This window comes from Euprymna scolopes, chromosome 37, assembly GCF_053919585.1.
Source record: "Euprymna scolopes isolate OS-2025 chromosome 37, ASM5391958v1, whole genome shotgun sequence".
Classification (NCBI taxonomy): domain Eukaryota; kingdom Metazoa; phylum Mollusca; class Cephalopoda; order Sepiida; family Sepiolidae; genus Euprymna; species Euprymna scolopes.
In genome coordinates, this window is record NC_136518.1 from 58,167,806 (window position 1) to 58,195,459 (window position 27,654).

General features: G+C 33.8%; 4 protein-coding genes across 4 annotated transcripts in view; all 4 read right to left on the minus strand.

The window, feature by feature from the left end:
• Positions 1-1,455, minus strand: part of LOC145261182 (basement membrane-specific heparan sulfate proteoglycan core protein-like) — an 82,643-nt gene extending 81,188 nt beyond the window's left edge. The window contains exons 1-2 of the mRNA XM_080119503.1: positions 1,335-1,455; positions 1-180 (exon numbers count right to left, since the gene is read on the minus strand). Of these exons, the coding sequence (XP_079975629.1) occupies positions 1-180; positions 1,335-1,455 (301 nt within the window). The remainder of the gene's footprint in view (positions 181-1,334) is intronic.
• Positions 157-13,688, minus strand: LOC145261205 (uncharacterized). The gene is made up of 6 exons (XM_080119544.1): positions 13,602-13,688; positions 10,487-10,669; positions 6,942-7,074; positions 4,197-4,324; positions 2,828-2,941; positions 157-180 (listed from the first exon to the last, which is right to left on the minus strand). Exons 2-5 carry the CDS (start codon positions 10,562-10,564, stop codon positions 2,936-2,938), a joined length of 345 nt encoding a protein of 114 aa, XP_079975670.1. The 5' UTR covers positions 10,565-10,669; positions 13,602-13,688; the 3' UTR covers positions 157-180; positions 2,828-2,935.
• LOC145261183 (contactin-5-like) lies at positions 13,534-27,449 on the minus strand. The gene is made up of 5 exons (XM_080119504.1): positions 27,248-27,449; positions 25,257-25,517; positions 22,516-22,678; positions 16,735-16,832; positions 13,534-13,688 (listed from the first exon to the last, which is right to left on the minus strand). Exons 1-5 carry the CDS (start codon positions 27,447-27,449, stop codon positions 13,534-13,536), a joined length of 879 nt encoding a protein of 292 aa, XP_079975630.1.
• LOC145261202 (uncharacterized) overlaps positions 13,602-27,654 on the minus strand; it is a 751,089-nt gene continuing 737,036 nt past the window's right edge. The window contains exons 134-138 of the mRNA XM_080119542.1: positions 27,248-27,427; positions 25,257-25,517; positions 22,516-22,678; positions 16,735-16,832; positions 13,602-13,688 (exon numbers count right to left, since the gene is read on the minus strand). The gene's annotated coding sequence lies outside the window, so the exon portion shown is untranslated. The remainder of the gene's footprint in view (positions 13,689-16,734; positions 16,833-22,515; positions 22,679-25,256; positions 25,518-27,247; positions 27,428-27,654) is intronic.

Here is a 27,654-nt window from a genome sequence, read left to right on the forward strand (position 1 = left end):
CTTCTCTTCGATCTCTTTTCAATTGGATTGTATACCATTTATCCAGTTCAAGTGTTTGGTTACCACGGATAACAGCTGGACCAGAACCTACATTGAAACGGAACTCTGGGTAGCGTTCTCGCAGACCAAAGCACAAAAAGTCACCATTTTCTGTTTCTTGACCGTTGTACAAAATGAGACCTTGAAATAAAATAAAAATATTTTTTGAAATATATTATAGAAAGTCAACATCATTATTATCATATTCAGTTTAACGTCTGTTTTACATGCTGGCATGTGGTGGACGGCTTTTAGAAACTGACTTCCAAACTAACTTCTCTGACTAGGTCTTCACTGATATCTCTTTTTCTCAAATCCATTATTATCCCTCCATCCCATGTTTTGCTTATCCTTTTACCTTAACTGTTTAACATCTACTAACCCCAGAACTCTCATCCATTCTTTCAATGTGACCAAACCAATCAAGTCTCCTGCTAGTAATTGCACTGCACCTCTTATGTACTCCTTGCTTATAGATATCATAAAATATTGAATTGCATCAGACTCCCTATCCAAAATCTGAGCAGAGGAACTTTCCAACACTACCTCTTGGTCTTGGTAATATTAAGTCTCAGCCTTTCCATAACATTCCTTCAAACAAGTAGATATTACATTTTTTCTAAAAGAAGTTTTAAATCATCAGCATGTCACATTTCTTCAGGACAACCTGTATAAAACATCTTTAACAATAATTTTAAAATACAAATAAAAAAGCAGTTTAAACAAACTCATTGAATGCCTACTAGAAATTATTCTCGAGTGTCTAGGGTCCCTCTGTACAAGGTTTGTCAGAACAATCTGGCATGAGGATACTTTTCCGAAGAAGTAAATCCTGACCAAATATTCAAAATCACATAGTATTCAAAGCCCAAATAAGATCTCCTCACTATCAAAATCACATTTTGTATTCGCAGTTCAAATAAGATCTCTTTTCTATGGCTAACCCACATTAGCTTTTATGAGGAATGGTACACCTTCTCCAAGTCATATTACCTCAAGTAATAGCACGAAGCTGGATACTCCACCAGACTAGATAAATCCTAGTCTTAGATTCCAATAAGACCAAGAAACCCAAACGAAAAAATATACTACAACATATGAAACGGTTAATTGGGGAGAGGAAAATTATGCTCTCAATTTCTTTACTAATGCAGTGTTTGAGAGATAAAAAAACTTTAATGGAACATTCGAATATCTATGTATCTCATATAGAGTTCAAGTGTTAGCCCTAGGTAAGGGGCCCCTTGATTTCTGAGAACTTCCGCCGAAGTAAAATAAAAAAAGTGTTACATTACTTGCATAAGGGTGAGAGAGGAAGAGTAAAACATGAGTAGCAAGCTGTCTGCTTCTTTGTTTTTGAGAGTGAAAAATCGTGACCATTGCTGATTGTATCAGCTGTTGATTTGCTTTCTTCATTCTCGCTCACCGGGGCTTAACGTAAAGGAGAGAACGAGCGCATGATGGGATGAGGTGGGAAAGAAAGAGAAAAATGAAACTGGAAGGATAGCAGACTATTCCTGGTTTTGGTGAATATTTTCAAAGAGTTGAGTTTTGAGTCTTACACCAATAAGGTTATAGATGGATTGGAGAAAAAAAAAAGTGATTTTTAATGAGGAAAAATTACAAGTAAGAAAAAAAAAGCACGATTGAGAAAGATATGATGTTCCATCAATAAAAATATATATATATATATATATATATATATATATATATATATATATATATATATATATATATATATAAATCGCTAAGTTTTGAACTATGAAGTGTTGACAATATAAATATGTTTTAAGTATTGCGGACTACATCAAAGTTTGAAAAAAGAAACTTTTTATTTTATTTTTATTGAGTGTTTCATTCTAGCATTATTGACTATTCCCATTTGTTTTCGTTTCTTTTGTCAATTATCTCATGTGTTACTGTAGACATCATTACAGAATTCATGGAACATACTTTTAAGCCAAATATTAATGTTAATAAATGTTGGGTAATAATTGTGTCTGGGCATTTCTGCCTTGTGCACGGGTAGTACTGAAATGTAATTGTATTTATGCAAACAGTTAAATTTTTTTATAATATAGTAGAAAAGTTTAAAAATATGTATGGTAATTAAGCTACACAGAATTTTCCACATTTTATCCTCATGAGGATTCATCAGGCTATTGCATGTAATCGACATTGCTTCATGCTTTTACATGCTCACGTAGTACTGAATTTGCTACTCAGCCAATTGGCTTCATTGTTATTCATACACTCATTTATCGTAGTCAATGGGCGTGCATTTATTAAGAGTTCACGTGATCACCTGTTTCTTTCTTTCTTTTGGGCGAGGATAATTTGTTCCAGTATATATTTCAACAAATTTTAGCAATATGAAAATTTACTTCTTCCAAATAAGTTAGTCTGATGAGGCTCTTTTTCGAACTTTTTTTTTTGTTTTAAATAATTTTTCACCGTTTATCAAGGCCCTATTGTCACTCGAGGATAAGGATTAAAGAGATTGTCGGTTGGACAATGGTCGCCGCAGCAAGAGGACTGGAAAAAGTATTTGGATTAATTAAAAGGAATTTATTATCCAAGACGATGCCTTAAATATTTGTTTAGACTTGAAGACGACTGTATTATTTGCCATAAGTATATTTTCATATGACATCTACATGTGAAATACAACATTCCTAAAATATTTTCATATGACATCTACATGTGAAATACAACATTCCTAAAATATTTTCATATGACATCTATATGTGAAATACAACATTCCTAAAATATTTTCTTCCATACTTACCATCTGTAACACTGGGTCTGAAGGAAACAATGATATCAAAATCCAAGTAGGCATTCTTCAGTGGAGGATATTCAATGTAAGAAATTGGATTCTGTACAAAGTTTGGAATCAAGTCTAAAATGAAAAAAAGATGAAAATTAATGAAAAATTAAATGATGCAAACATAAAAACAGAATATGTTGCATATCACTTAGTAGCAATATGCTTTATGAATTTTAGTGCAGAAAGATTTTTAAACATAGAAAGGTTACCTAAATATTACTAACATGGTTCAACTCTTGGTTCACTTAACATGTATGAAGGAAAATATAGAGGGAGTTGGAGTTTAACCATGGCGATGTAGATCTTAAAGTAGAGAAAAATTGCCACATGGTATTTAAACCTCTTGTGTCCCTTTAATAATAGTCGAAAACAATACATAATTAAAACAAAATTATACATAAAACGAAAAATATTTTAAGCAGTTCACCATTAAAATTTTATTGAGTTAAGGTATCATAAGTTATATAAGTAAATATGTAGTTTAATAGTAGCATAAGTTTTATGCATAATTATATAGATAGCTACATAAAAAAAAACTTTCTATGCTTGAAGAAAACAGTTTTTCATGAAGGAATGTTATCTTCAAATCTGTACGACAGAAGTTCAATGCCATTTATTTAAAGAACAGAACTTTTTCTTTTTTTTTGCCTAATTTTAAAGAAATTCATATCAAAATAATTTTTACAATTGCAGCAGTTTTTCTCATGAGAAATTCTATAAACAATCCCAATAAAATATAGATAAAAATAGTATTGGTCGTATATTGATTTCATAATACTTTAAAAGCCCTTTTCTCAGCAGTGTTTCTATGATCCATTGCTATGTTAAGGAGATAATAGATTGTTAGATTTTTAATGGATTTCTTTTTTTATTAGAGAGGTCTACAATTAAAAAAGATATATAATTGATTATAAATTCCATGATTTAAACAATTTGGAACTTGTTATTTAGGTTTTAACTTTACAAAGTTAGACTAAGATAGTTTTATCAGCTGCCATTTCTGACACCCTTAAAATTTTGGATTTTTCAGATTCTGATTAATGGTCTCAGCATTACTATATAACCCAAAATAATAATTTATTTTTTTTTTTAGATAGGGAAGAGATAATAGTTACATTATTTATATTTTTTTAAATTTCTTCAAAATTTTTATATAAAAATTATTTCTTGTGTGCAGATACAAATAGTAAATGTAGCAGAAATATAGCATGCATATTTGATTATTTTTAATCAGTAGCAAGTTTACAATATGACGTATGCAGATAGATCCATATTAATAATTAGAAAAGCAATAAAATAAAGATGTCTGAGTGGATAACACACTTACCTGATACTTGTAAGGTGACAGCATGTCTAATAGTATCATAAGAATTAGTTGCTGAGCAATAGTAAGTACCAGCGTCTTCAGGACGCACCTTGGGAATGTAGAGATTTCCATCCACGATACTGTGTTCACTATTGTACAGAGAAAGAAAGTAAACATTATATATACTAGTAATAACGGGCACTGATTGCATAGTTTTGTTTTTAGATATATAATTCAAGTATTGCGTTTGATAATGAATAACCGATTGTGACAATTTTGACATATGCAACTCCTTAAAAATGGTTATACCTGGGAGGATGGTATCATGACTACAGAACAAAAATAAAAGTATCCTTTGACACAAAAATGGGAGGAGCTCATTCTTGAAAAAGAGATCTCATGATGAAACATATACTATACTCTCCCCGTCAAAGAAGAAGGTCAAGCTTGGGAAAACTGCTTCTTGACAGCAGAAGAGATACTAAACTACCCCTCTCCCTGAATTGGGCACTGAAAGATGGTATAATAGTACATTAATAGGAGCAATAGTATAGTTTTGGTTTCAGACAAATACACAAATACCAAATCTCAATTAGTAATACATTTTTGTTCTTATTCAATATTTGTGAAACGAGTTAAAACTTATAGATATTTTAAATTAATCAAAGACATTAACAGTGGTGAAATTTATGTGAAAATATTTTACAAGACTGAAGTTACAGTATTAGAGGAAAAGTGCTAGTTTAATGCAGTTAAGGCTACATTGAAATTGGGAAAGGGTCTTAACAGGATGAAAATTTGCTCGAATTCTGAGAATCACATAATTTTATGTAACAAGTATTGCTTAATTCAGATTAAAAATAAAAATAAAATGTGGAAGAGACATTGGCAAACTCTGGAATCTTTCAGTTTAACTCGAGAATCTGCACAGAATGTTGAATGGAACACTTTATTTAATTCATGGGGGTAGTATGCTCTTGTTTCATCAACCATGATCGGGTAAAAATCTTAATTCACAAGTTAAGTACCTAGTCCTTGTAAATAAGATATGCCTGAAGAAGGTTGGAGGTTACATGAGCCGAAACGTTGTGTGAATAACACCCAAGATGAGAACAATAGTCTGAATAATCCAAATACACATTACATTCATCAATTACAATGCATATAAAAATAATTATTCTACAAACAACTCTTTGGTGTGTATGTGTGTGTACAAGATAATTCGATTTCAAATAAATGCATTTTAGGTAAAAACACATAGTATTTATGTGTCATGTCGAAATTAGTAAAAATTTCAAAAATTACGAAAAATTATAGAGTAGAAAAATAATTACAAGTAAAAATAAAATTTATTGAATTATAGATTTTTATTACATTCTTAAAATCCAGGGGAGGTAACTACAGTCTATGATTTTAACAATAATTAATTCACCATTTCAAAATAGAAAACTGTGGCTCAATGTTTTTTTTTTTGTAAAAAATAGTTAGAGTAGATCTACTCGATCATTTTTCCTAATTTTTGGATGTTTTATTAATTTCGACATCACACATGTATGTGTTAGTATGTATTAGTGTTTTGATCTAGAATGTGTTTATTTTTAATCCCATTTTTACCACACAAGCACCAACTCTTAAAGAAATAAAAAGGTGCTTGTCTACATTTAGGCCTATAAAAAATTTTTCAAGAAAAATCTTTATGATGTACCTACCTGTCACCGCACGAAGATGTCATATTCCCAAAATCATGTAAATCGATCAAGTAATTTCTTTTTTATTTAAGAAAATCAAATTTTATGACACATTTTATTAGATAATCGACTTTGAAAAAACAGGAAAAAAAAAATCTTTCCACCCTCGAAAAATCATTTAAAATTACCACTTTTTAGGTTTTCGGGATCGCTGAAAACGAAAATAACGTTTATGAATACAATTTAATGTAAAATGTCTACCCTTGTTAATTCTACATTCCTGAAAGGTGTCGCCAGCCTATCATTTGAAATTAAGATGACGCACTAATCCTTTGATAAAATGGGTCACAAAATTTGATTTTCTTGAATAAAAAAAATTTAAAAAAACTTGATCGATTTATATAATTTTTGGAATATGACATCTTTGTTCGGTGACAGGTACATACATCATAAAAATTTTCTTGAAAAAAGTTTTTATATAGGCCCAAATGTAGACAAGCACCAATAATTGTCATCTGCTTAATAATTTCATACACTAAAACCTAAGACGAGTGCTACATAACTATATATTCTCATATTGTATTATTGCTTTTGTTTATTCACACTAACGAGCAACTACAAGTGTATGCATCGAGATGAAAGCAATAAATAGACACCCTTGTTATCATTACCAATGAAGACTGCTGTCTAAGCGTCTTGATAGGCCTATATCGATTATTTCCTCTCACTGAGGAAGTGGACAATCACTAAGTTAAAAGTGGAATCCCGAGATTTGCAGCGATTTTATACTAACCAAGTCAATGTTCAGATTAACTTATATGGTTCCACTTTGAGGATTCTGATGAATATTTGGCAAGTGTCATACATAAACAGATAAATATATCGATCTCTGAAACTCAAATGTCAATTAATATAAACTATCGATATTTCAAACGTTTTTACTGATTTGTATGCTTGCGAGTGATAGCTATCGGCAATGGAAGCAGAAACTTTAAGCATATATGAATAATTTTTTTTTGCGGAAATGTCTATTTAATTCTTTCAGATTTGTATATTTAAGTTTTATGTTTTAATCTACCTTGGCAGGTCTCCATTCTCTTTGGTCCAAGTGATGATGGGATTAGGACTACCCTGTGCAGTGCATCCAAGCGTTGTTGGTGTTCCCAAGGGTGCAGTATTGAAATTGTCTGGGATGCTGATGACTGGGCGAGCTATAGAACAAAAATAAAGGAACCATTTAAAATACATGTAAATAAGGAATTCAGAAGAATACTAGAATTTTTGGATATCTTTTTTTTTTAATCTCGTATTCATCACTAGTTTGGTAGTTATACCTTGCATCGTATTTATTACATAAGTGCTGTGGACTGGTAAAGGTTCAGAAGAAAGACAACTCAGTATTTAATGGGAACAAAATCTATTGGAAAGAAAAGCAAATACAATAAATAAAGAGTGTGTTTATATGTCAGTCCGACTGCCAAGTGTGTAAAATGACGAGAGGTATATCTTTCGGTCTTTATAGTAAACAGAATAGTTCAGTGTTATCCATAAGGTGAGCATCACAACAATAAAGATGGTACAAGATCCTAATACTGCCTGTTTTTGTGGTGCAGACTGTAAAATCAATAAAGTCATTCATCATAATTATCGTTATTTATCTCCCTCTCATGGCAGCATGATATGACAAGGGTCGTTTCTATTGATTGATAGTGGTAATGTTCTGCTGATCAGCAATGAAAAATTCTTGAACTCACTCCATCACACTACCACCTGTTCCATTCTGTACTCCAATGGTATGACCAAAGTAGGAACATTTCCAAATAACCTCAACTTCATTATTCGCATCCGAGTTCTTATTTGTCTACACTGTCTTATACTTCCTGCGCACAAACTGGATATCGCCTACCAACCTAGCAGTAATTCCATGGTCTACTTGCTCAACTTATTTGCATCCTGGCTAATTCCCTTTTCTTGGAGTTTTCTCCAACAATGGTTGTCGTTATCATAAATACTAATACTGTCATAATATAGAAATGAATAAAAGAGATAGAAATATGTGTTTCTGGGAGTCCTCTTGGGCAATCCTACGTTTTACAACTTCCAGCTGTAAGTCCAAAGTTAATACCAATAATACAACATGATCTCTAAATTAAGTTCGATCCTACATATATTTCAAAATCCATAAATGATAGTTTGAAAAATTTTTTTTAAATATTTTCTTACTCTATATTTAGTATTTCATAAGATTCTGTTTCTTCCGCAGAGAAATATATTATTACGATATGTAAAGGATTAAAATAATTTCAATTGAACATATAAACGACATAATACAATTGATATATTCAATTTTAAATACTGTTATTTGTTTTTACATTCGCCAACATTATGTTATGACCTTCTTTCCATCTTATTCTGTCGTTCACTCTTATATCATTGAGGGTTTGTTTGTTTGTTTGTTCTGTTTTACGGCATATCAACCACTTTGGGGTCATTTAATGCCGAAAGGTTAGTTATGTTGTGTAAAATATTGGTTTGTTCTTCTTAAGGTTTTTTTTTTGTTGTTTTTTTTGTTTTTGTTTTGTTTTGGGGGGATGGGTCTTTCCTTATATTTTTGAGTATATTTTAATCTCTTTCAGAAAACTGATAATTTTCTGGGGATCAATCTTGTTTAATATTGTTTTCAGATTTTTTTCTTGGTAATACTTTGTTCGGATTTGTTCAAGGTCAATGCAGTTTGTCAGTATATGGTGTATTGTGTAGGGTTCTTGACACGTTATACAGTTTGGTGTCTCCTCCCCTTTTAGCAGATGTGAGTGGGTGATGTGAGTGTGACCTATTCGCAGTCTGGTCATTACTACCTCATTGAGGGTTTGAATTTACAACAAATATGTCTCTCATACCGTGTTACATACTAGCAAAAAAGTACATAGCAAGCATACCCGGTGAACCAAGTGCAAGTGAAATACAAATGATTGCACTGAAAGGGACGGCTAGAATCCTGAAAAGATCTCTTGGTTGGACTCACTAAAATAGGGGTAAATGTCAGACATCTGGTTGGATGTCCCATCCCCTAGAAGAAAAAGTTTAAGAAAAATGAAAAAAAAAAAAGAGGGAAAAGCAAATGCTGGATTCTGATTACTCAGACTTTCTGAAGATGCAGAGGAAAGAAATAGATATGGTTTGGTGACTTTGTGAGTTGTTCCGTGATGACAGAGTTAGTTCTGACTCCTTGATATTAAGGCTGAAGGCGCCCAGATTGGAGTAAACTTTGCTTTGCAACCACCTACAGTGATATGGAGATGTTGATCGAAGCTCTGATTGGAGGGTTAATGAAGAAAAGAAAGGATGAGAAAAATATGCAGTGACTCGGTCAAAGATAATCTCAATGATAAGAGTTTTCATGAAGAAAGTCACTTTATACTGGCATGGTTCACAAGCAACTCATATATGAACTGATGGGAAAAGTTTCATGAGCTTCTTCCCAGCTTATTTTGTCATTCATTTTCTCTTGTTACCCAGGGTCGAGTTTACAATAGTTATGACCGTTGTGTAATGGTACGTGTAAATGGATCCTAGGCTCTTATTAATGCAGTCTTTCAAAGGATGCATAGAAATGACAGATTCACAGGATTTGTGGTGTACATCTTGGTGACAAAGAGTTCTGACTCCTTGCTACTGAGACCGAAAGTGTGCAGACTGGAGTCAGCTCTGCATTGCAACTGCCTACAGTAGTGATGTTATGTTAATGGAAGCTCTAATTGAATGAACAGATGTACACTCATCCCAACTGAGAGTAAGTGAGGAAAAAGCAGGCTACGAAAGACTTGGAATAAGTCAATCACCGATGACCCCAAACAATGACATCGTAACTAACATAAATGATAGTTTTATGGATGATTTAATTTCGCTATCCGATTTTAAAATTAAAATTATTTAAAGCGGTTTTAGTTTAAACCCTTTCATTTTGTTTCGTTGTGAATACGACTTTCTTTTATAAAGGCCAAATCTCATTCGCTTCCTCAAGCAAAACTAACACGTGAACTCAGTTTTTTTTCTTTTCGATCCACTCAATAATAGATTACCTGTGGTTTGCACCATTAAACTCTGCTTTTGATCAAACTCGTCTGCTATCACATAGCTATAACATTCACAAATACAACTCTGAACCATTGTTGCCTTTTGGCTAAGAGCAAAGTGTAGTATCTGTTCTAATGTTGCACTTGGTCTTTTCTGTCATCGGTCAATGATGGAGAAATCCTTCAAGACTGAAATTTTTTTTTTATTTTTGAGGAACTGAAGTAACTTTATGTCAGGTTCGCCAACATGCAATCCATATCTAATGTGGAAGAGAAATGTTAAAAAAAAAAAAATTAGCCGTTTTGCCTCTGTACTTGCGGGATGATCTGAAAGAACCTTTTGGATTATGTCGCTAGAACTCAGAAATTTGGCAAATATTTATCCAGAACTCTATGCACTATGATCTTATGGAATTAGCTGTGGATTATATTCCATTTTGTTTCTACATAAACAAATCACGAAAATAAGTTGATAGTAACTCCTTGTTATGGATATCCTTTCTTCCATCTCTAGTTAAAAGAAACTTGTAGAAAAATCATGACTTACTTTTGACAAACAGAGATATCTTTGATTCAACCATCTCTCCAGTTTCCATCGAAAGGGTGCATACATAAGTACCAGCATCTTCAAGTTTCACCTTAGGAATGATAAGAACACCATTTCCATAAATGGCTTCTGACGAAATTGGACCTTCGAGTTTGGACCATCTCATTTTGGGATTAGGATGAGCTGTAAATAAATATAAGTAATTATATATAATCATACATGGGGTAAAAATTTAAAAAATTTATGTAAAAAATAATCAAGTTAAAAGATTGCTGTATTTTTCTTTGGCACGTCATCTTCATACATTGGTTTCTCTCTCTCTCTCTCACATATAAACAGTCTCTACCAAACTATACTGTCACGTTTTGGTCTGCAGACTTGGTTTTAAACTATCAGTAAAACTGAAATCTTATACTTCTACAAGTGTGTTTTTACGTTTGAGAAAATATCTACACATTTAACGTGTTTTTTTTTGTTTTTTTAAGAGGTAATCGGGGAAAAATAACTCTATAGTTAAATATTTAGAGATTAATAAAAAAAAAAAAATAAATCAGAATTTGGTAATTTAGTACAGAATTGGTAATTGTATCAAAATCTGGCAATATTGGAATCGTCCCATCACTAATATATATATATATGTCGAACTTTGGCTAATTTGTGAAAATTCATATCCATGCACTTTACAAATTATGGATTTTATTTATTTTTTATTCTAGTTTAGTTTTTTAATTTGATAAATTATGGGATCATTTTGAAACAATAAGAAATGAGTATTTCAGACCACCAGTGAGTTGGATAGTTTTACCTATCTTATCAACACTCCCTATGTATCCATTTTTTTATTTGCATATATACATCTTAACACTTAAAAAAACAGCTCAAATCTGAGAGCACTTCGTTCAAGTTCCTTGGCTTAATGGTCAAGGAAACATGAGTTGGAATAGATATATTGAGATTATTGCTAAGGCTGCAAATAAGGTGGGTTCCCTCCATCGTGCTAGAAAGTTACTTACGCCTGAAAGTATCCTGTACCTTTACAAAGCCACCATTTGCTCATGTATGGAGTACTGCTGTCACATTTGGGTTGGTGCATCTGCTACTAGTCTCTCGCTCCTGGACAGGGTCCAAAAAAGAGTCGCCAAACTAATAGGTCCCGAACTGTTATCTAAACTTCAGCCCCTGTCCCACCGATGAAATGTTGCATCCCTCTGCCTGTTTTACAAGTATTTTAATGGTGGACGCACTGACGAACTACAAGCCCTAGTACTCCCTTAACGAAAATACCCCCGGCAAACCCAACAAGCAGCGGTCTCACTCTTACACAGTTGAGATCCCTAGATGTAAGAAAGGCTTTTACTCTAAGAGCTTCTTTCCCAGAGCTGCAGGACTTTGGAATTCTCTTCCGGTTTCCTGCTTCCCCAACTGTACTGACATGCAGAAGTTCAAGTGTAATATGAAAAGACATCTTGCTGCTAAACTCCCTACATAGCACCCCTGCAACTTAGGTCCCTGATAGTAGCCCCCTACATCAAAGTGGCAACGTATCTTGTTTGGGGTGAAAATGTAATTAAAAAAAAACAAAAAAAAACCTGCTTTCTCTGTCAATTCTTTAGACACGTGTACAACATGTCTCGCATATCACACACGAAACAAATAATATTGTTTACTCTGCCTCATCGTTTCACTACTACAGTATTCAGAAGGATTTTTCTCAACCCACTGCCTCCTATTTAGTAGCAGCATTTGCTAAAGTGGAAAATAGTCGTCAGTCTCTTTATGAGTTCTGGTGAAATGGGTGACCATCACTTGTTTCCACAGCATTCATTACAGTTTACTTCTGAGAGTTGGATATTATTTACCTATCTTATCAATGTCACCTATACAGTAGAACCCCGGGAGATGGCATTAATCCATCCGGGGTTGAGATCATAAGGTGAAATTGTGATATGGCGGGACCTAAGCAAAATTTTAGACAGTCCATATTAAAAATTAATAACAAAATATAGTACAGTATATAATACACATGTATATAATCAAATAATATTATAAATAACACCGTAAAGCTGAGCATATATCGTAAACAGGGGCCCGGTAAAACGTATTCCACATCGTAACCTGAAAAACCGTATCCTAGGGCGACCGTATCCTCACTTAACAACCAAAATAGATTTAACGAACTCTTTACTTCAATCCTTTATGCATATGTGTGCAACATCTCTCGCACAGCACATACTAAGCAAATAATGTTATTAACCATGCCTCATCATTTTAGCATTTCAGAAGGATTTCCCTTTTTAATACACAATCTCAATCCACTGCCTCTTATAATAGTGGCAGGATTTGCTAAAGTAAAAAATAGTCATCTTTCTTTATGGATCTCAGGGAGATTTGTGACTATCATTCATCTTGTAACAGAGTATGGTGGCTGCATGCAAATGCCGAAGCGTGTGTGAAATGACGTCACAATAAGCAAGGGGGAAAAGGACTATAAAAAAGAATGTGTGCTCTAACAAGAAGCATGCTCGGAAACACTTTCGAGAGGACAGAGGTCAGAGAGAAGAAGCACAATCGCGTTTTATTCCAAGAAAGTACCCAGAAATAAATGTCGTTGTTATAAAAAAAAAAAAAAGGAGTCTAGTTATTACTAGTCCTATTTTCCTTACGACGTAAACTGCCTACAATGTGATGGTCCCGTGTGTAAACATGTGTAGCATTATAATCTCTTCAATTATATTTGCATTCTTAACAAAAGGAAAGTCAGCTTCAAGCTCTACCCTCACCTCTTGCAAGACGTTCTCAGCAAGAAATCCTCTTGCTTCCAACACTGCAAAGATTACTCCTTTCTTTCATGGTGTATCTAAAATCAAACAGAACTTCCAAGAACATCCCACTAGTGGAGCACCTTTCCCTACAGACGGCAGCATGGTCGTTTTTCAAGTCTAATGTCAACATATATCTGTTGAATCATCTTGTGAATTGATCATAGTTCTTAATCCTTTCATCATACTGTTCCATCATCCAACTGAAAATCTCAAACCCTTACGAGGCTAAAAGCTACTCAAGGGTAAGTGATGAATCATTAGTATTAAAAATGTCTGACAAAGAGATAGCTTACTTGTAGAGACAATACAGTCAAATTCAACTTTATCTCCAACGCTTGTGGTCTGAGTAGCTGGGAGTACTGGTTCTGGTCGGTGGATACCTGAAAGGGAATCGAAATTTTGTAAATTATAAAGCAAGCATGAAATACATTTTAAAATGGACGGATAAATTGCTTAAAAGGAGATAATTTCCAAATATTTTAAAGAGAAAACATTTATAAAACTTCATAAAATAAATAACGTTTTTCGATAAGTCTGTGTCTTTCTCACACCCTCGTATCTTTGATAACTATACATCAAATTAATATTTACTTACTCTTATTGGATATTATTTTAAATAAAAAAAATGTAACAGCGTAAAATAAAATTGTAAAAATCTTGCTTCAAAACAGTATTTATGAAGTTAAATCCACCCACAACGAATTTCGATTTTTTCATAAACAAGTCAGCTATTTTAATCGTTTGTTAATAATTGAAAATTAAAAGAATTAATTGCTTTGTGACTTTTCAAATTTGAAAGGAATTTGGAAGAACTAAACCTGATGAATAGAATTTAAACTTTAAATGTCCGGAGTGTTGTTGATATACCTGTGTTTATATAAGGAGGCTGCAGTTTAGTTTTGCCCTGTTGTTTTTTTTATTTTGAGTTTATGTTATTTTATTAGTAGTGATTCCTTCAGCCTCAGATTACTTTGGTTTCTTTCTGTAGCTAGTATTTTTGTATGTTTTTGTTTGGGTTGTTGTTAGAAAGAATTGCTTTATGACTTTACGTTTGAAAGAAATTTAGAAGCACTTAACCTGATGATTAGAAATTAGTTTACTGTAAAATTCTTATCAAATCCTCAATCTGTTGAAAGTTATGTAAGATTTTGTCATCCAATCATTTTATAAACAAAGATTAAAAGCAACATTTCATTAACAATAGATTTATAATAATTTAGTTCGATAAATAATTTAATAAAATCATATTGTATTGCAATAATTAAATTTCACTTTCAAAATTATATTTAAAAAGTAAAAACAATTTGGTAAAACAAAAAATGAAACAGCTAAGTTTTAAAAGTGAAACAAAATTAAAGTAAAATATTTTTAATGAAAACATTAAAATTTCCTTTAATGATAGCATTTTAAAATAAACAATGTTATTAGTCTTAAATGAACATTGTCGGGAAAACATGAAATTTAGTTAGAAATCTGTTTTTACTTTAAAAAAGTACTTAATGGAAATGTTCGTGTTTTAACTAAAAAAAAAGTAGCATTTTTTATTCTAATTATATCGCTGGTAAAATACTTATCCTAGTTATTACTCTAAGAAACCGTGTTTGTAGCAATTATGGTCCCTTGTTGAATAAGTAAGACTATTGTTTACTTTGTGTGCACGGCAATTTAATTTGTAATATGACCAAAATGACATAAGCAATTTTATAGTATTGGGATGTTTACATTAGACGTAGCACTAAACAGTGACTTGAAATCTTTATCTCTCTGGAAATGAAAATTAAGATGATGAAACTCTCCATCGATTTTGGATAATAAAAGGAATACATTGCACCCCATTATGTTTCATTATGCTGATTAAAATATAGAATAAATTCGAAGATTCTTTTCTTTTTTAATTTATTTATGACACATTACTAGCAAAGTGGGTTATACTTTGCATAACTACTTTTAGTCAGTTTATGATAAATTCATTTTTGGTGTTATTCGATTATAATTTTATCTTATTTTCATTTATATCTCATCATGAGTCACATTTTCCGCTTGGTGTGGATTATGAACATAGGTGACATATTTTTCACCATTTCTTCCGATCCAGGGCAAATTGTTTGGACACCCAACTGTTGAAAGATGTTCAATCAAAAACATTTTCTCTCCATCTTCCTGGCTTTTCTCTGCCGTTTCTGCCTTGTAACATACCCTGAAATCATAACTTTGATAGGCCAGTGGTTGATCGTTTGACATAACCCAGAAGTTTAAGGGTTTTATTTTGGATTTTATCAAATAGAGGTAGTAGGGAAGTAGATTAACGGAGGGTGGATTTTTTGTTTTTTCGATCAGTTTATATATATATATTTGAATATTTTGTAAACTTTAGGTGTCAGGAAAATGATAAAATCATTTTTACATCCTTTTGTTGGTGTTGTAAGTCCAATATTTCGCTAAAAATAGCCTCATCAAGGTAGTTAGTCAGTTCGTAGGGTTTTTTCTTCATTTTGTTGTTATAGAGGAAGAAAGTTCTGGAGAAGAAATTTAACAACAAAATGAAAAAAAAAAAAACTATGAACTGACTAACTACCCCGATGAAGCTATTTTTAGCGAAATATTGGACTTACAACACCAACAAAAGGACAAAAATGATTTTATTTTCCTGACACCTAAAGTTTTCAAAATATTACAATTTCTATTCAAATAGTGTGCAACTATTTTCTTATTATATATATGTATATATTGAAGCCTACATTTAGTCTCAAAAGAGTAGCTGCACATGTAATTATAAGGCAAAGGTTGCACGATCCTCAACCACCCTTGTCCTGAATCGGCACTGCTAGAGTTTAGTGGCAAAGAAAGATCTAGAACGACTGGAAACAATGCCAAGTGAGGAGCACATACAACAAGAATTCCCAAATGTTTATCCATTTAGGTACTGACTAGGCTCAACGTTGCTTAAGTTCGCTGATCTAACATGATTATGCCATATATTTTCGTTGATATTAACAGTAATTAAAGTGGTTTAATAAAAGAAAGGATAATTTGCAAAAATCTTTCTTAAAATATTATGGTTATTAATTTTCAATGGAGATAATTCAAATGGAAAATATTAGATTTTTTGAAATTCCAACAAATTTTTATTAAAAATATGAACTGTGGAAATGATAGAGCTTGATTAATAAATGACAGGTAGTGATTAGTTTTTTTTTTTGTGTGTGTGTGTATAACAAAAAAGTTAAAGGGAAGTCGTGTGATGAAGTCATAATACTTAGAGCTTGAAACTAGCTTTTTTTTTATTAGTTAGGCAGCAAAGCTTCATAACTACAGGATGGAATACAAAATAGTTTCATGTTTAAGGTCCAAACGTTTTTTTTATTTTGAATATCTGTATCATTGACAACAAATGACAATTACGAGTTGAAAAGCTTTTTGTCTTACTTGTGAACTTTAGGTAAACGTAGTTTCTGGAACTTCCTGCCTCATTGGTTGCTGTACAAATATAACGTCCAGCATCTTCTTCAGTAACACCAAAAATCCTGTTAATATACAAGAGAATGAGTTGATTAATGTAATCCTTTTTAATAAATGAAAAACAAATTGAAAACATAGAAAAAAAAAAACAAGCATAAAATTATGATGTGGATATTTATACGAGTTTGAATATAAGGATACAGCCCGACAAAATGTAAAGAAAAAATAAAATAGACAATCATGGCAATCTTCTGTCTAATACGACCATGGCATTCTGCATCTAGTCTGGTGCACTGCAGCATCTGCTGTTGCTCTACAGTTCAAAGATGGAATTGGTTCTCTGGATGCAAGCCTGGGAAGATGATAAGGAGACCCAGTTACCAGAGTCCTCCTCTCAGTGTTGCAGACAAAGTCCGATGGAAAGGCGGATCAATACAGTTGGAGCTAGCTCAGCTGCAGGAAAGGTGTTGCAGTGCTTAGCCATTCACCTATCAAGACTCCAAACTGGATTTTTTGTTGGGGTTTACTCCCTTAGCTTTTCCCAAGGCATCCACAAGGTAGTGAAGCCATTTGCCCATAGCTGGAGAAAATTTGAAAATATTTTCACGCAGATCCTCATTGTAGTTATAGTTGTATGAAAATGAAAGTGAAATCCTTAAATGATTCTTCTTAACAAGAGTCGAGCCGTTATTTTCGTCAAAATTGGAAATATTTTATAAATTTTCACCGTTATGGAATTCGTGTTTCTTTCGCTAGACTCTCTAAGAATCGTTTAAGGATTTCGCCTGATCATTTTGCTACAACCATAAAATAGATAAAGCATCAAATATAAGAGTAAAAACTCACACCAGAAGAACCATCAGAAGACTGATAATACGTTTCTCTTATTAACAGAAATTTAGAGTTGAACAATTGATGCTATATGTAATGCTTTTAGATATATATATATATATTTAATTTTTAAAACTTATCCCTAGTAGTATATTACATATTAAGTTAGTTTTTGGTTGATAATAATTTTTGCATAGATAATAGTATTAAGTACTAGATTTATTATTTTGCAGAGTTAATATAAGCAGAGAATACCACAACGTAAAAAATTAGACTTTTACAGTATTCCAACCTGTAACCTCAGAAAAGGGATATATTAGCATGGGCGTCATCTTGTACTACTTGTTAAAGAGCTGTAGGCCCAGAGAAAATCGAAATAACTCCTCTCTCAAGTCGCACAATTTTGGATTTTTCTTGGTGTACGGCTCGTTAATCAACCGGTACAGGACGATGGTCATGTTAGGCTATCCTTAGACACAGGTTTGAATACTTTACAAATCCCAATTTTTCTTTTTCTAGTATTCTTTAAATATATAAAAATTCGAATCCAATCCTACGTAGTTAATAATTAGAAGTAGCAAACAATAGTATCAACAAGATAGCAGCTTAATACATAATATAGATGCAAATAATGTATGCTCATACATATATACATACATACACACTATACGTAAATATGTGTGTGGATATATATATATATACACACACACACACACTATACGTAAACATGTATATTTATATAAAACAGTAGATGCATGTATGTGTGTGTGCGTGTTTGCATGAAAATATGTAACTGATAAACTCTTAAACTACTGGTTACATAACTGAAACTAACAAGAAATAGTAATCATACACCAAGAATGTTCTATAACAAGTACAATCTTTATTTGGATGGATGACTAACACATACAGAAATATGCCGGCAAGTTGAAATAAAAAATATTCATTTCAACTTGCCAACATATTTCTATTAATTTTGCGCATGCGCAAATTCATCCATAGCTTGAAACCTTATCTACCTGTCGATAATTCAAACGGTAACAAACGTGGCTGGAACACTAAATGTTTTGGTTTCGATTCTAACTGATACTAACGAAGTCATGTTTTTAACATTTGAAATCAATATTATATATATATATATATATATATATATATATATATATATATATATATTCAATAGAGAATTGGCTCTGTAATAATAAATACGAAATCTGCATGAATTAAAAAATACTTAAGTGTATTTTATGACTGGGCAAGGCGATGCACACCACCACTAAAATATTTATAAGGCAATTGATATTTCTGCTCTATTGACTACATATATAATTACTAAACACTTTGGACATAACCATTTTTTAAATGAGTGATTTTTCTGACAAAGGGAGAAGAAAAAGCTGTTTTCTAGGTTGGCAGTATTTTTGCGTGAACAGTTGGCAGAGTTGGTGGAAATTTTCTGTTTCTATCTCTATCCTTGTAGCCATGTCACTAGTAAGGGTGCTGGAGGTAAACGTTTTGTCTGGGCTGACGTTATCCGCCTGATAGTCAGGGACCCGAACCTTGGATTAACCACTAAGGAGGCTGTCCTATCAGCAGGTGCAAAGTACTGGGGCTGCTGTATTGCCATTTGGTGAATGGAATCTGGACCATGCAGTAGCTTCTGGTGGGGCCTCTCGATGCCATACTAGTGGGTAATTGTTACGGCTTTACCTTATCATGTGGTACAAAAAAAAAAAAAAAAATTCTTCGTTTCTTTTTCTCTCTTAGTTTCCCCTCTCTGTCCTGCTCTAAGTAAATCTGTCGACCTAGTCCACAAATTCCAAAATTTCATCATAAGTTTCAAGAAAAAATACACGATTAAACCCGGTTCTCCAACTTCCAACGTAGACCCCTACTACCATGTCTCCTTCAACATCAGGGGTCTACGTTCTAACCTTCCAGAGGTTGAAACCCAATTACAGGAGACTAAACCAGACCTTTTATTTTTAAGTGAAACTGGCATTGGACAGGCTATTTCCCTAGATGAGTTTGCAATTACAGGATACTCTAACTTAACTTCTAAATCTGACCCCCAAGATCGTCATGGGCATGGAATATGTGCCTATATTAAAGATAGCTTTCCATGTGGGAGGGACATCTCCAGGGAAGATCCTAACTTACCCTATATGTGCTTCCGGGTTGCTTTAGCTCACACTACTGCATTTATATTTACTCTCTATCGCCCCCACAACAGCAGAGTTACTATCTTTCAAAGCATATCTGAGAAAATTGACCAAGTCCTTTCTACTTATCCTTCAGCTAACATTCACGTATGTGGAGACTTCAATGTTCACAACGTCGAATGGTTGACCCACTCAAACAAGACCGATGATGAGGGGAGGTTCTGTCATGATTTCTCCATTGCCTATGACCTCACTCAGATTGTTCAGGAACCTACCCGTGTGCCCGATAATGACGGCCAGTATGCGAGCCTACTAGACCTTTTTCTCACAACTTGCCCTGAACTATGTTCAGTTTCTGTTCTGTCGCCTCTTGGATCTTCCGACCACTCTGTTGTATCAATTAAGATAAAAATGAAATGTAATAAGTCCCCAGACGTACCTCTTCATCGTACAGTATATCGATACACTAAGGCTGACTGGGATAGCTTCCGTACATTTATATCTGATCTACCTCTGCATTCCATGTTTAAAAAGGATGTGTCCTCTATAGTATTAGACCTAACTGAATGGTTAATTGTAGGTATTGACCATTTCATACCCTCTAAAAAGTTTCAGCAAAAACCTAACAGCCAGCCATGGTTCTCTCCAGAATGTGCTGCTGCCATTGCACAAAGAAATCACTTTTTCCACTGCTTCAAACGTAATAGATGTATGGAAATTAAAGCCGTTTTCAGGACTGCCAGCAACCATTGTAAGAAAGTAATAAGGAACGCAAGAGAGTTGTATGCTCAATCTGTTAAGTCCAAAGTAGCTGAGCAGCGGCTTGGTTCCCACCAGTTTTGGCAAATAGCAAACAGAATCCTGAACAGAAGCGTGTGCTCCATCCCAACTATTATCAATGGACCTGAGGTAATCTCGTCAGCATCAGACAAAGCCAAACTCTTTGTCAAGAACTTTGTAGCTAATTCTACCCTTTGCGACCAAGACCGCCAACCCCCAATATTTCCTCCTGTATCAGAAAACACGCTATGTGATATACGTATATCTGTACGTGATGTTGCCAAGCTAATCAAAAACCTTGATTCCAGTAAAGCAACTGGCCCTGATGGTATTCCAATTATAGTACTCAAAAAACTTCAACCTGAACTAGCGCCCATACTTACAAAACTGTTTAAACGTTGTCTTAAGGAGAATAGTTTCCCATCTCTCTGGAAAATCTCATCAGTATGCCCTGTATTTAAGAATTCAGGTGATCGCTCATCCCCTTCTCAGTACAGGCCAATAAGTCTCCTGTGCGTCATGAGTAAGTTGCTAGAATCTGTGTTAAATACAGAAGTAATCAAACATCTCAACAAAAATAACCTTCTTAGTGACACTCAATATGGTTTCCGTTCTGCTAGATCTACAGCAGATGTCCTTACAGTTATATCGCATAGGATTAGCAAATCTCTCGACGGTGGCAATCTTTCTAGGGCAATTGCTCTTGACATATCTAAAGCCTTTGATAGGGTATGGCATAAAGGTTTACTTCATAAGATCGCTAGCTATGGTATAGCTGGAAAAGTCTTCTCAATTATTAAATCATTTCTTTCTGATAGGTTCATAAGAGTAGTAGTTGAGGGGCAAAAATCAGAAGCTCACAGTATTAATGCCGGCGTCCCTCAGGGATCATTCCTGGGCCCAACTCTTTTCCTGATCTACATTAATGATCTTCCAAATCATATCCTTACATCATTTGTAGACATTTATGCTGACGACACTACCATTTATGGTACCACATCTAAGACAATAAACGAGCAAGTTCTCTCCAATTCTCTCTCCTCTGATCTTGAGCACGTAGTACAATGGGGAAAGGAGTGGCTGGTTACTTTTAATGCATCTAAAACCAAGCTTCTCTCTTTACATCATCAACATTCTAATCCACATTTGTCATCAATTGAAATGAATGGCTCTCGTCTTCAGGAGGCCTCAAGTTTTGACAAGCTTCTGGGCTTGACCATTACTCCTGATCTTAAATGGAACACGTATATCAAATCTGTTGCCAAGGCTGCTGGAAAAATGGTGGGATCTTTCTATCGATCCAGTAGATATCTCACTGCTGATGCTATTCTCTATCTATATAAGAGCCAGGTACGTCCAAGGATGGAATACTGTTGCCACATCTGGGCAGGAGCTGCTAGAAAGGACTTGTCCTGCCTTGATAGAGTTCAAAATAGACTTCGTAGCCTCGTAGGAGATGTCCTTTTCTCCTCCTTGCAACCTCTATCTCACAGAAGAGATGTTGCGAGTTTGTCTCTGATGTATCGTTATTTTCATGGAAAGTGTTCAACTGAGCTTCAATCTATGGTCCCCCCTCGCCAAACTTTCACAAGAAACACTCGTCTAGCTGTAAACACTATCAATAATTTCCCCCACTCTTTATCTGTGCCTAAACCTAAACGTAGATTCCATGAACAAAGCTTCTTTCTTAGAACTGCACGCCTGTGGAATTGTCTTCCGTTTTCCTGCTTTCCGGCTGACTACAATATGGTTGTGTTCAAGTCTAAAGTAAATAAGTTCTTGATGAGCCGTTCCATATAAGTTATTAAATTTACCAAATTTTCATTACTAATGATTACTATATTGACCAATTTCTACTGTACACTCTTTAACCCTTATCCTTGAGTGGCCTCTGGGCCTTGATAATGTGGTGATGCCTTTGTAAAAAAAAAAAAAAAAAAAAAAAAAACATAACCAGCAAAAGTAGTTTTATACATACGTGAGCACACCATTCCTGATTTCATGGTTGGCTGGGAGTGGACCACCATATTTTTCCCAGCGGATTGTAGGCCGTGGAGTACCAGTAACCTGACATTCCAATGTCACAGTTTGGCCTCGGCGAACACTTACTTCATTTTGCAAAACATTCACAATAGGTTGAACTGCAAAGAATAATTTTTACATTAATTTTTTTCTAATAAAACGTTTATTGATTAAAATGAGATTTTTTATTACAATTTGCAAGTTGAGTGGACATGCAACCGCAGAAAATTTAAACATTTTATAAACAGGTTCTTTAGTTAGTACAAATCTATAGAAGATTTGAAAGAAATTTGAATAGAAACTAGACAGCTTCGCAGCTTCATTACACTTGCTTCCCTTATTTTGTCCTTTAGTTCTCACATGCGATGTTTCTGACAAAGGGAGAAGAATCGCCGTTTTCCAGATCAGAATCTATCCATATAACACTGATTGTTGATTAGTTTTTTATCTTAAAGTATTTTTTAGCTCCTTACATTAAGTGCTTCATGCTTTGTCTCGAGTGATTTCCATAAAAAAAAATAACAGTAACCATGTTATTCCCAGGATCAAAAATACAAAGACAGTGTGACAGATATTTTCTCCAGCAGATCTTCACAGCACGTTTACACTACTCAGTGCAGAATTTCTTGTTTGAGCCAAGTCCATTGCACACTGTAAACATCAACACAGAGTCCTGAGAGAGCCTGGCAGCTAATTAATCCAATCACCACAAGTCAAGGGAAGAGTAGCTGAGACGTCGCCACACAGAAAACAAATCGTCACCTCCAGTAAACCAGAGATAAAACACATGCAACCTTTGTTGCAAAGACTGTCATTTCCACAGTAACAGCCACTGGAATCAATGTTCCAGCAAAACAACTGGGATGCTACTCGTAGGAGTAAAAAGTAGACCATGGATTTATTTTTGTCAGTTTTGTAACTCCTTTTGTCTTTTAGTCCTCACTTTCTATGAGCGATGTTTCTGACAAAGGGGAAGAATTGCTGTTTTCTGGGTAGTAATCTAATCATAGAACACTTCTCATTGATTGTTATTTAATCTTGAAGTACTATTTATCTCCTTCATACCTTATTTGGAGCAATTTCTATTTAAAAAAAAAAAAAAAAAAAAAAAAAAAGATTAGTCGAGGCTTATTATAATCACATTTCAATGGATACCAATATACTCAGTCACATATACGGCATAATCGTGTTGACACACCGGTTCTCGTTAGATCAAATTTAAGCAATTTGAACCTGGCCAGTACCAGATGGGTGACGATTTGGGAATAGCAAGCACTGTATGTGCTCTCTGCTTACCTCAGTATTGTTTCTAGCCAGTCTTGAGCATCTCTTTGCCAATCGACCCAAGCAGTGTTGATTCAGGAGAGGTGTGGTTGGAGCAACCCTTACCTCACAATCACACACACAGTTATCCTTACAGGTGTGTCCACCGTTTTTTGAGAGTGAATGGTGGCATCAAGAAATACACTCAGTCATAATATATAACCAAGTGATTTCTATACTAATAAAAGAAGATTTTAGACAGTCTTCATCTTGAACAACTTAACACATCTCTATAACTACTTATCCACATGAGGCTAAATGATTAACGACACTGACTGAAAACCTGGGTGTGCCAAGTTCGAATATAGTTTGGTTCACTGAAACACATTCTTTTCACTGAAACGACCAATGGATTTCATTTCAGCTTTCATGTGTAAGCCAGATGGTTTTAAATGCAACACTGGTGTGTGCATCCGTAAAGAACAGAAATGCGACCGCATTCTTGACTATCATGATGGTTCAGATGAATTAAACTGTGGTAAGTAAAATATAATTGCTGCTCTTTTTCATATTTCTCTTTTTTTCTTTATTGTTGGCAGTAATATACTTTTAAAGTTATGTGTAAATATAATTAGCAAGATGTAATGGCTTATTAGGTATGGCTGAACGAGTAGATAGATGATTGGCTAGCTAGATCATGTGACAAAAGGAAAGATTTGAAGTAGGACAACTTAAATTTTAAAGTTATAATTTACCAGGATTATATGTATATCCTTAACCTCTTATTTTTTTCATCATAATCTTAGCGGCACTATCAAGAGAGTTTTAGTTGGCCTGTTCATTATAGTTAAGGTGATGGTGGTAAAGTGGTTAACGCCACGGACTGACAACCTAGGGGTGGCAAGTTTGAATCGTTCCACTGAAGCACTTTGATTTAATATGTTGACAACCTTCATATGGTTCTTCTGTAAAAATAAAGACATAAACAGTCTTAATATTGAGGGAATTACGCAACCTTGGCCAGCACTAATTTGTGTATTAGAGAATTCTGCTTCCTCTCAATTACGATAGACTTTTGTTCAGATATGTGGATAATAGGTAGTCATCAGATTAAAAAGTTTGAGCGTAAATCCATCACATCTTAATTTCAACCAACTACTCCCTTAAGTTCGAATCCAGTTCGTTCCACAGAAATATTTTAATTAAAATCCACACTTGATCTTGTATTTAACCTTCTGGAAAGAAAACAAATCCAATAACTACTTATCTACAGAAGTATAGGAGATGTTGCAATACAACCATTGAAATATCAATTTGGAATTTAATTAATTATAAAAAAGGTCAGTATTTGTGAGAGCACAAGACAAGCTACTAAAAAAAGACTAAAGAGTTCCTTGTTAGTTGGATACAATAAAACACACTATATCTACTTACCAACAACCTTGACGAGTACAATTCCTGTTGCAACACCTGATGAGCTCTTGGCAATGCATCGATATTCACCAGCATCTGCCGCTGTAACTTCTTTGAAAATCAGCACGCCATTTCGTTCCTCTACAGATGGAGAAATAATTCCACTAGTTTTCATCCATTCGATTTCAATGGGACCGGAACCCTCCGCTCGACAGTGTAGTCGTAAGGGTTCACCAGGACGAGCAGATACATTACTTGGCGAAATAGTGATGCGAGGAGCAACTGTAATTTGAAAAAATAATGAAGCGGTTACAATAATACTAGTTTTCTTGTTGCTACAGGCAGGGTAATCCATAAACGCATACGATATGAAAGAATGTGGCGATAAGCAAAGAAGATTCTTAAGTAAAGAAAATTTTAACTCATTAAAGTTTATTTAAAGGAAATGATATGAAAACATTAAAACAAGGCAAACGAATATAAATGCAAATAAACCAAGTTCACATAAATGTTGGTGGTATATGTCTATTAGTGAATAGGGATGAGGGCTTCATAGAATATAATTGGTCCTCGAAAGTTCTGGAAATATATATATATATATATATGTGTGTGTGTGTAGCAACATATTAATACTTATGTAAAAAAATAATATATAATTGAAATATTATAGATTAAGATTTACAAAAATTATTCCACAAGGAACAAACAATGCACATTTAGAAAATTCCTTATTCTGCGAAGTTTCACAGAATGCTTTTTTTTTCTTCAGAGGAAAGATAGCAAAATATTTATAGAAAAAAACTGATTTTGCAGTTTAGCACATAAATTGAATTATACTTGCATAAAAGATAATGAAAAAAGTTTCTGAGGATACAACAATAAGGAATTTTCTAAATGTGCATTGTGTGTTCGTTGCCAAATAATTTTTTTTGTAAATCTTAATTTAAAGTATCTTAATTTATATTCTTATATCAAGCTCTATTCCATTTTGGGCTTATTGAGCTTTTTCATTTGTTTAGGAGTATCTTATACATATTAGTATTAATATTTATATTCCTTGTAGTTTGCAGTATTACTCATTTAGTAAACTTGACTACGTTTTTTAATCTTTCTCTCTCATATATATATATATATATATATATATATATATAATCGTATCTGCTCTATCGGCTTCGTTTTTTTTCCTTCAATCATTTACAGATACAACACCGTAAAGCTGCAGGGTTTACAACAAATGTATAATTAAATGTATGTAGAACGTATGTGCAAATTCATATAGGTATATTAATTTGAACATTAGTAGAACTATATTTTTGAATCGGGCTACAAAATATATGTATGCAAAATAGTGTGTATATATATATATATATATATATATAAAATATGTACTAACGTTCAATAAATAATATGAGTGGAAGATAAAATGAAAGCTGGAATGGAACAATGCACTACTTCCGGCACATAGTGAATTTATGCAGTCGGAAGATAGAAAGCCATCTAAAATTGGCCCTTTCCTTAGATTTAGATGAGAAGGGAGGAATGATCATGTGACTAAATATTCCTATTCTGTTATAGGGACTAAGAGGAATTCTTGGGAGAGAAGTAATAAAATGAAATCAAAAATGACGTAAGACTCATTTGATTACACTTTTGTTTATTTGCTGATCTGTGTACGGCTTTTAGAAATAGTCTTCCAAACTAGCTTATTTTTATTTATTCCTCTTTCTCTCAATTTTTTATCACTTTCATGTTATTCTTGCCTCTCCTCTTGTGAACTGATCCTGCTACATCAACTGTTCTACATTTACTAACCCAAGAACTCCCATCCATTCTTTCAATGTGAGCAAATCTAATCAAAGTCTTCTGTTCTGAACACATCTCCATATACTGTCTAGACTTAGTCTTCCTCTGAGGTCATCAGATCTAAGCTTGTGTTTAATACTCACATTACACAACCATCGATGCGTTCGTTGTACCATGAAAAATAAAAAATGTGGACAAAACCTACACACCTGAAACAATTATCATGAAACTGACTTCAAAAGTTCCTTCTTGTGTTGTGGTTGTGCACACATATTCACCATCATAATCTTTAGTGATGCGAGGAATGGTAAGAATGCCATTAGAAACGCTGTGGCCAGGTGGGAGAGGGCCTCTTCGTCTTCTCCATGTAATACGGGAACCAGTGAATCCTGTATAAAAAAGAATCAACATTTTATTCATTTATGAATTGTATTTTTAAAGCGAGTCAAAAATTAAACTTTAAAAACAGTAATGAACAAGTGAAGCATGCATGGTCCCCCGTGAGTGCACAGTGAACAAGGCGTAAAAAAATGACGAAGTTCAGCATTTGCCCCTCCCTCATTTAGCCCCAAAAGTCCCCAGGGGACGTCAAATCCTGGTGAAAATGAACAAACGG

Coding starts and splice junctions, on each gene's coding strand:
- LOC145261205 (XM_080119544.1), bottom strand. CDS start 10,564: ATGCTGGTACTTATGTATGCACCCTTTCGATGGAAACTGGAGAGATGG. Junction 7,075..10,486: donor GATATCTCTGTTTGTCAAAA/GTAAGTCATGAT, acceptor TTTGTTCTATAG/CTCGCCCAGTCATCAGCATC. Junction 4,325..6,941: donor GAGAATGGAGACCTGCCAAG/GTAGATTAAAAC, acceptor TCTGTACAATAG/TGAACACAGTATCGTGGATG.
- LOC145261183 (XM_080119504.1), bottom strand. CDS start 27,449: ATGTTGATTCTTTTTTATACAGGATTCACTGGTTCCCGTATTACATGG. Junction 25,518..27,247: donor TTTCATGATAATTGTTTCAG/GTGTGTAGGTTT, acceptor TTCAAATTACAG/TTGCTCCTCGCATCACTATT. Junction 16,833..22,515: donor ATCAGGAATGGTGTGCTCAC/GTATGTATAAAA, acceptor GTATATTAACAG/GATTTTTGGTGTTACTGAAG.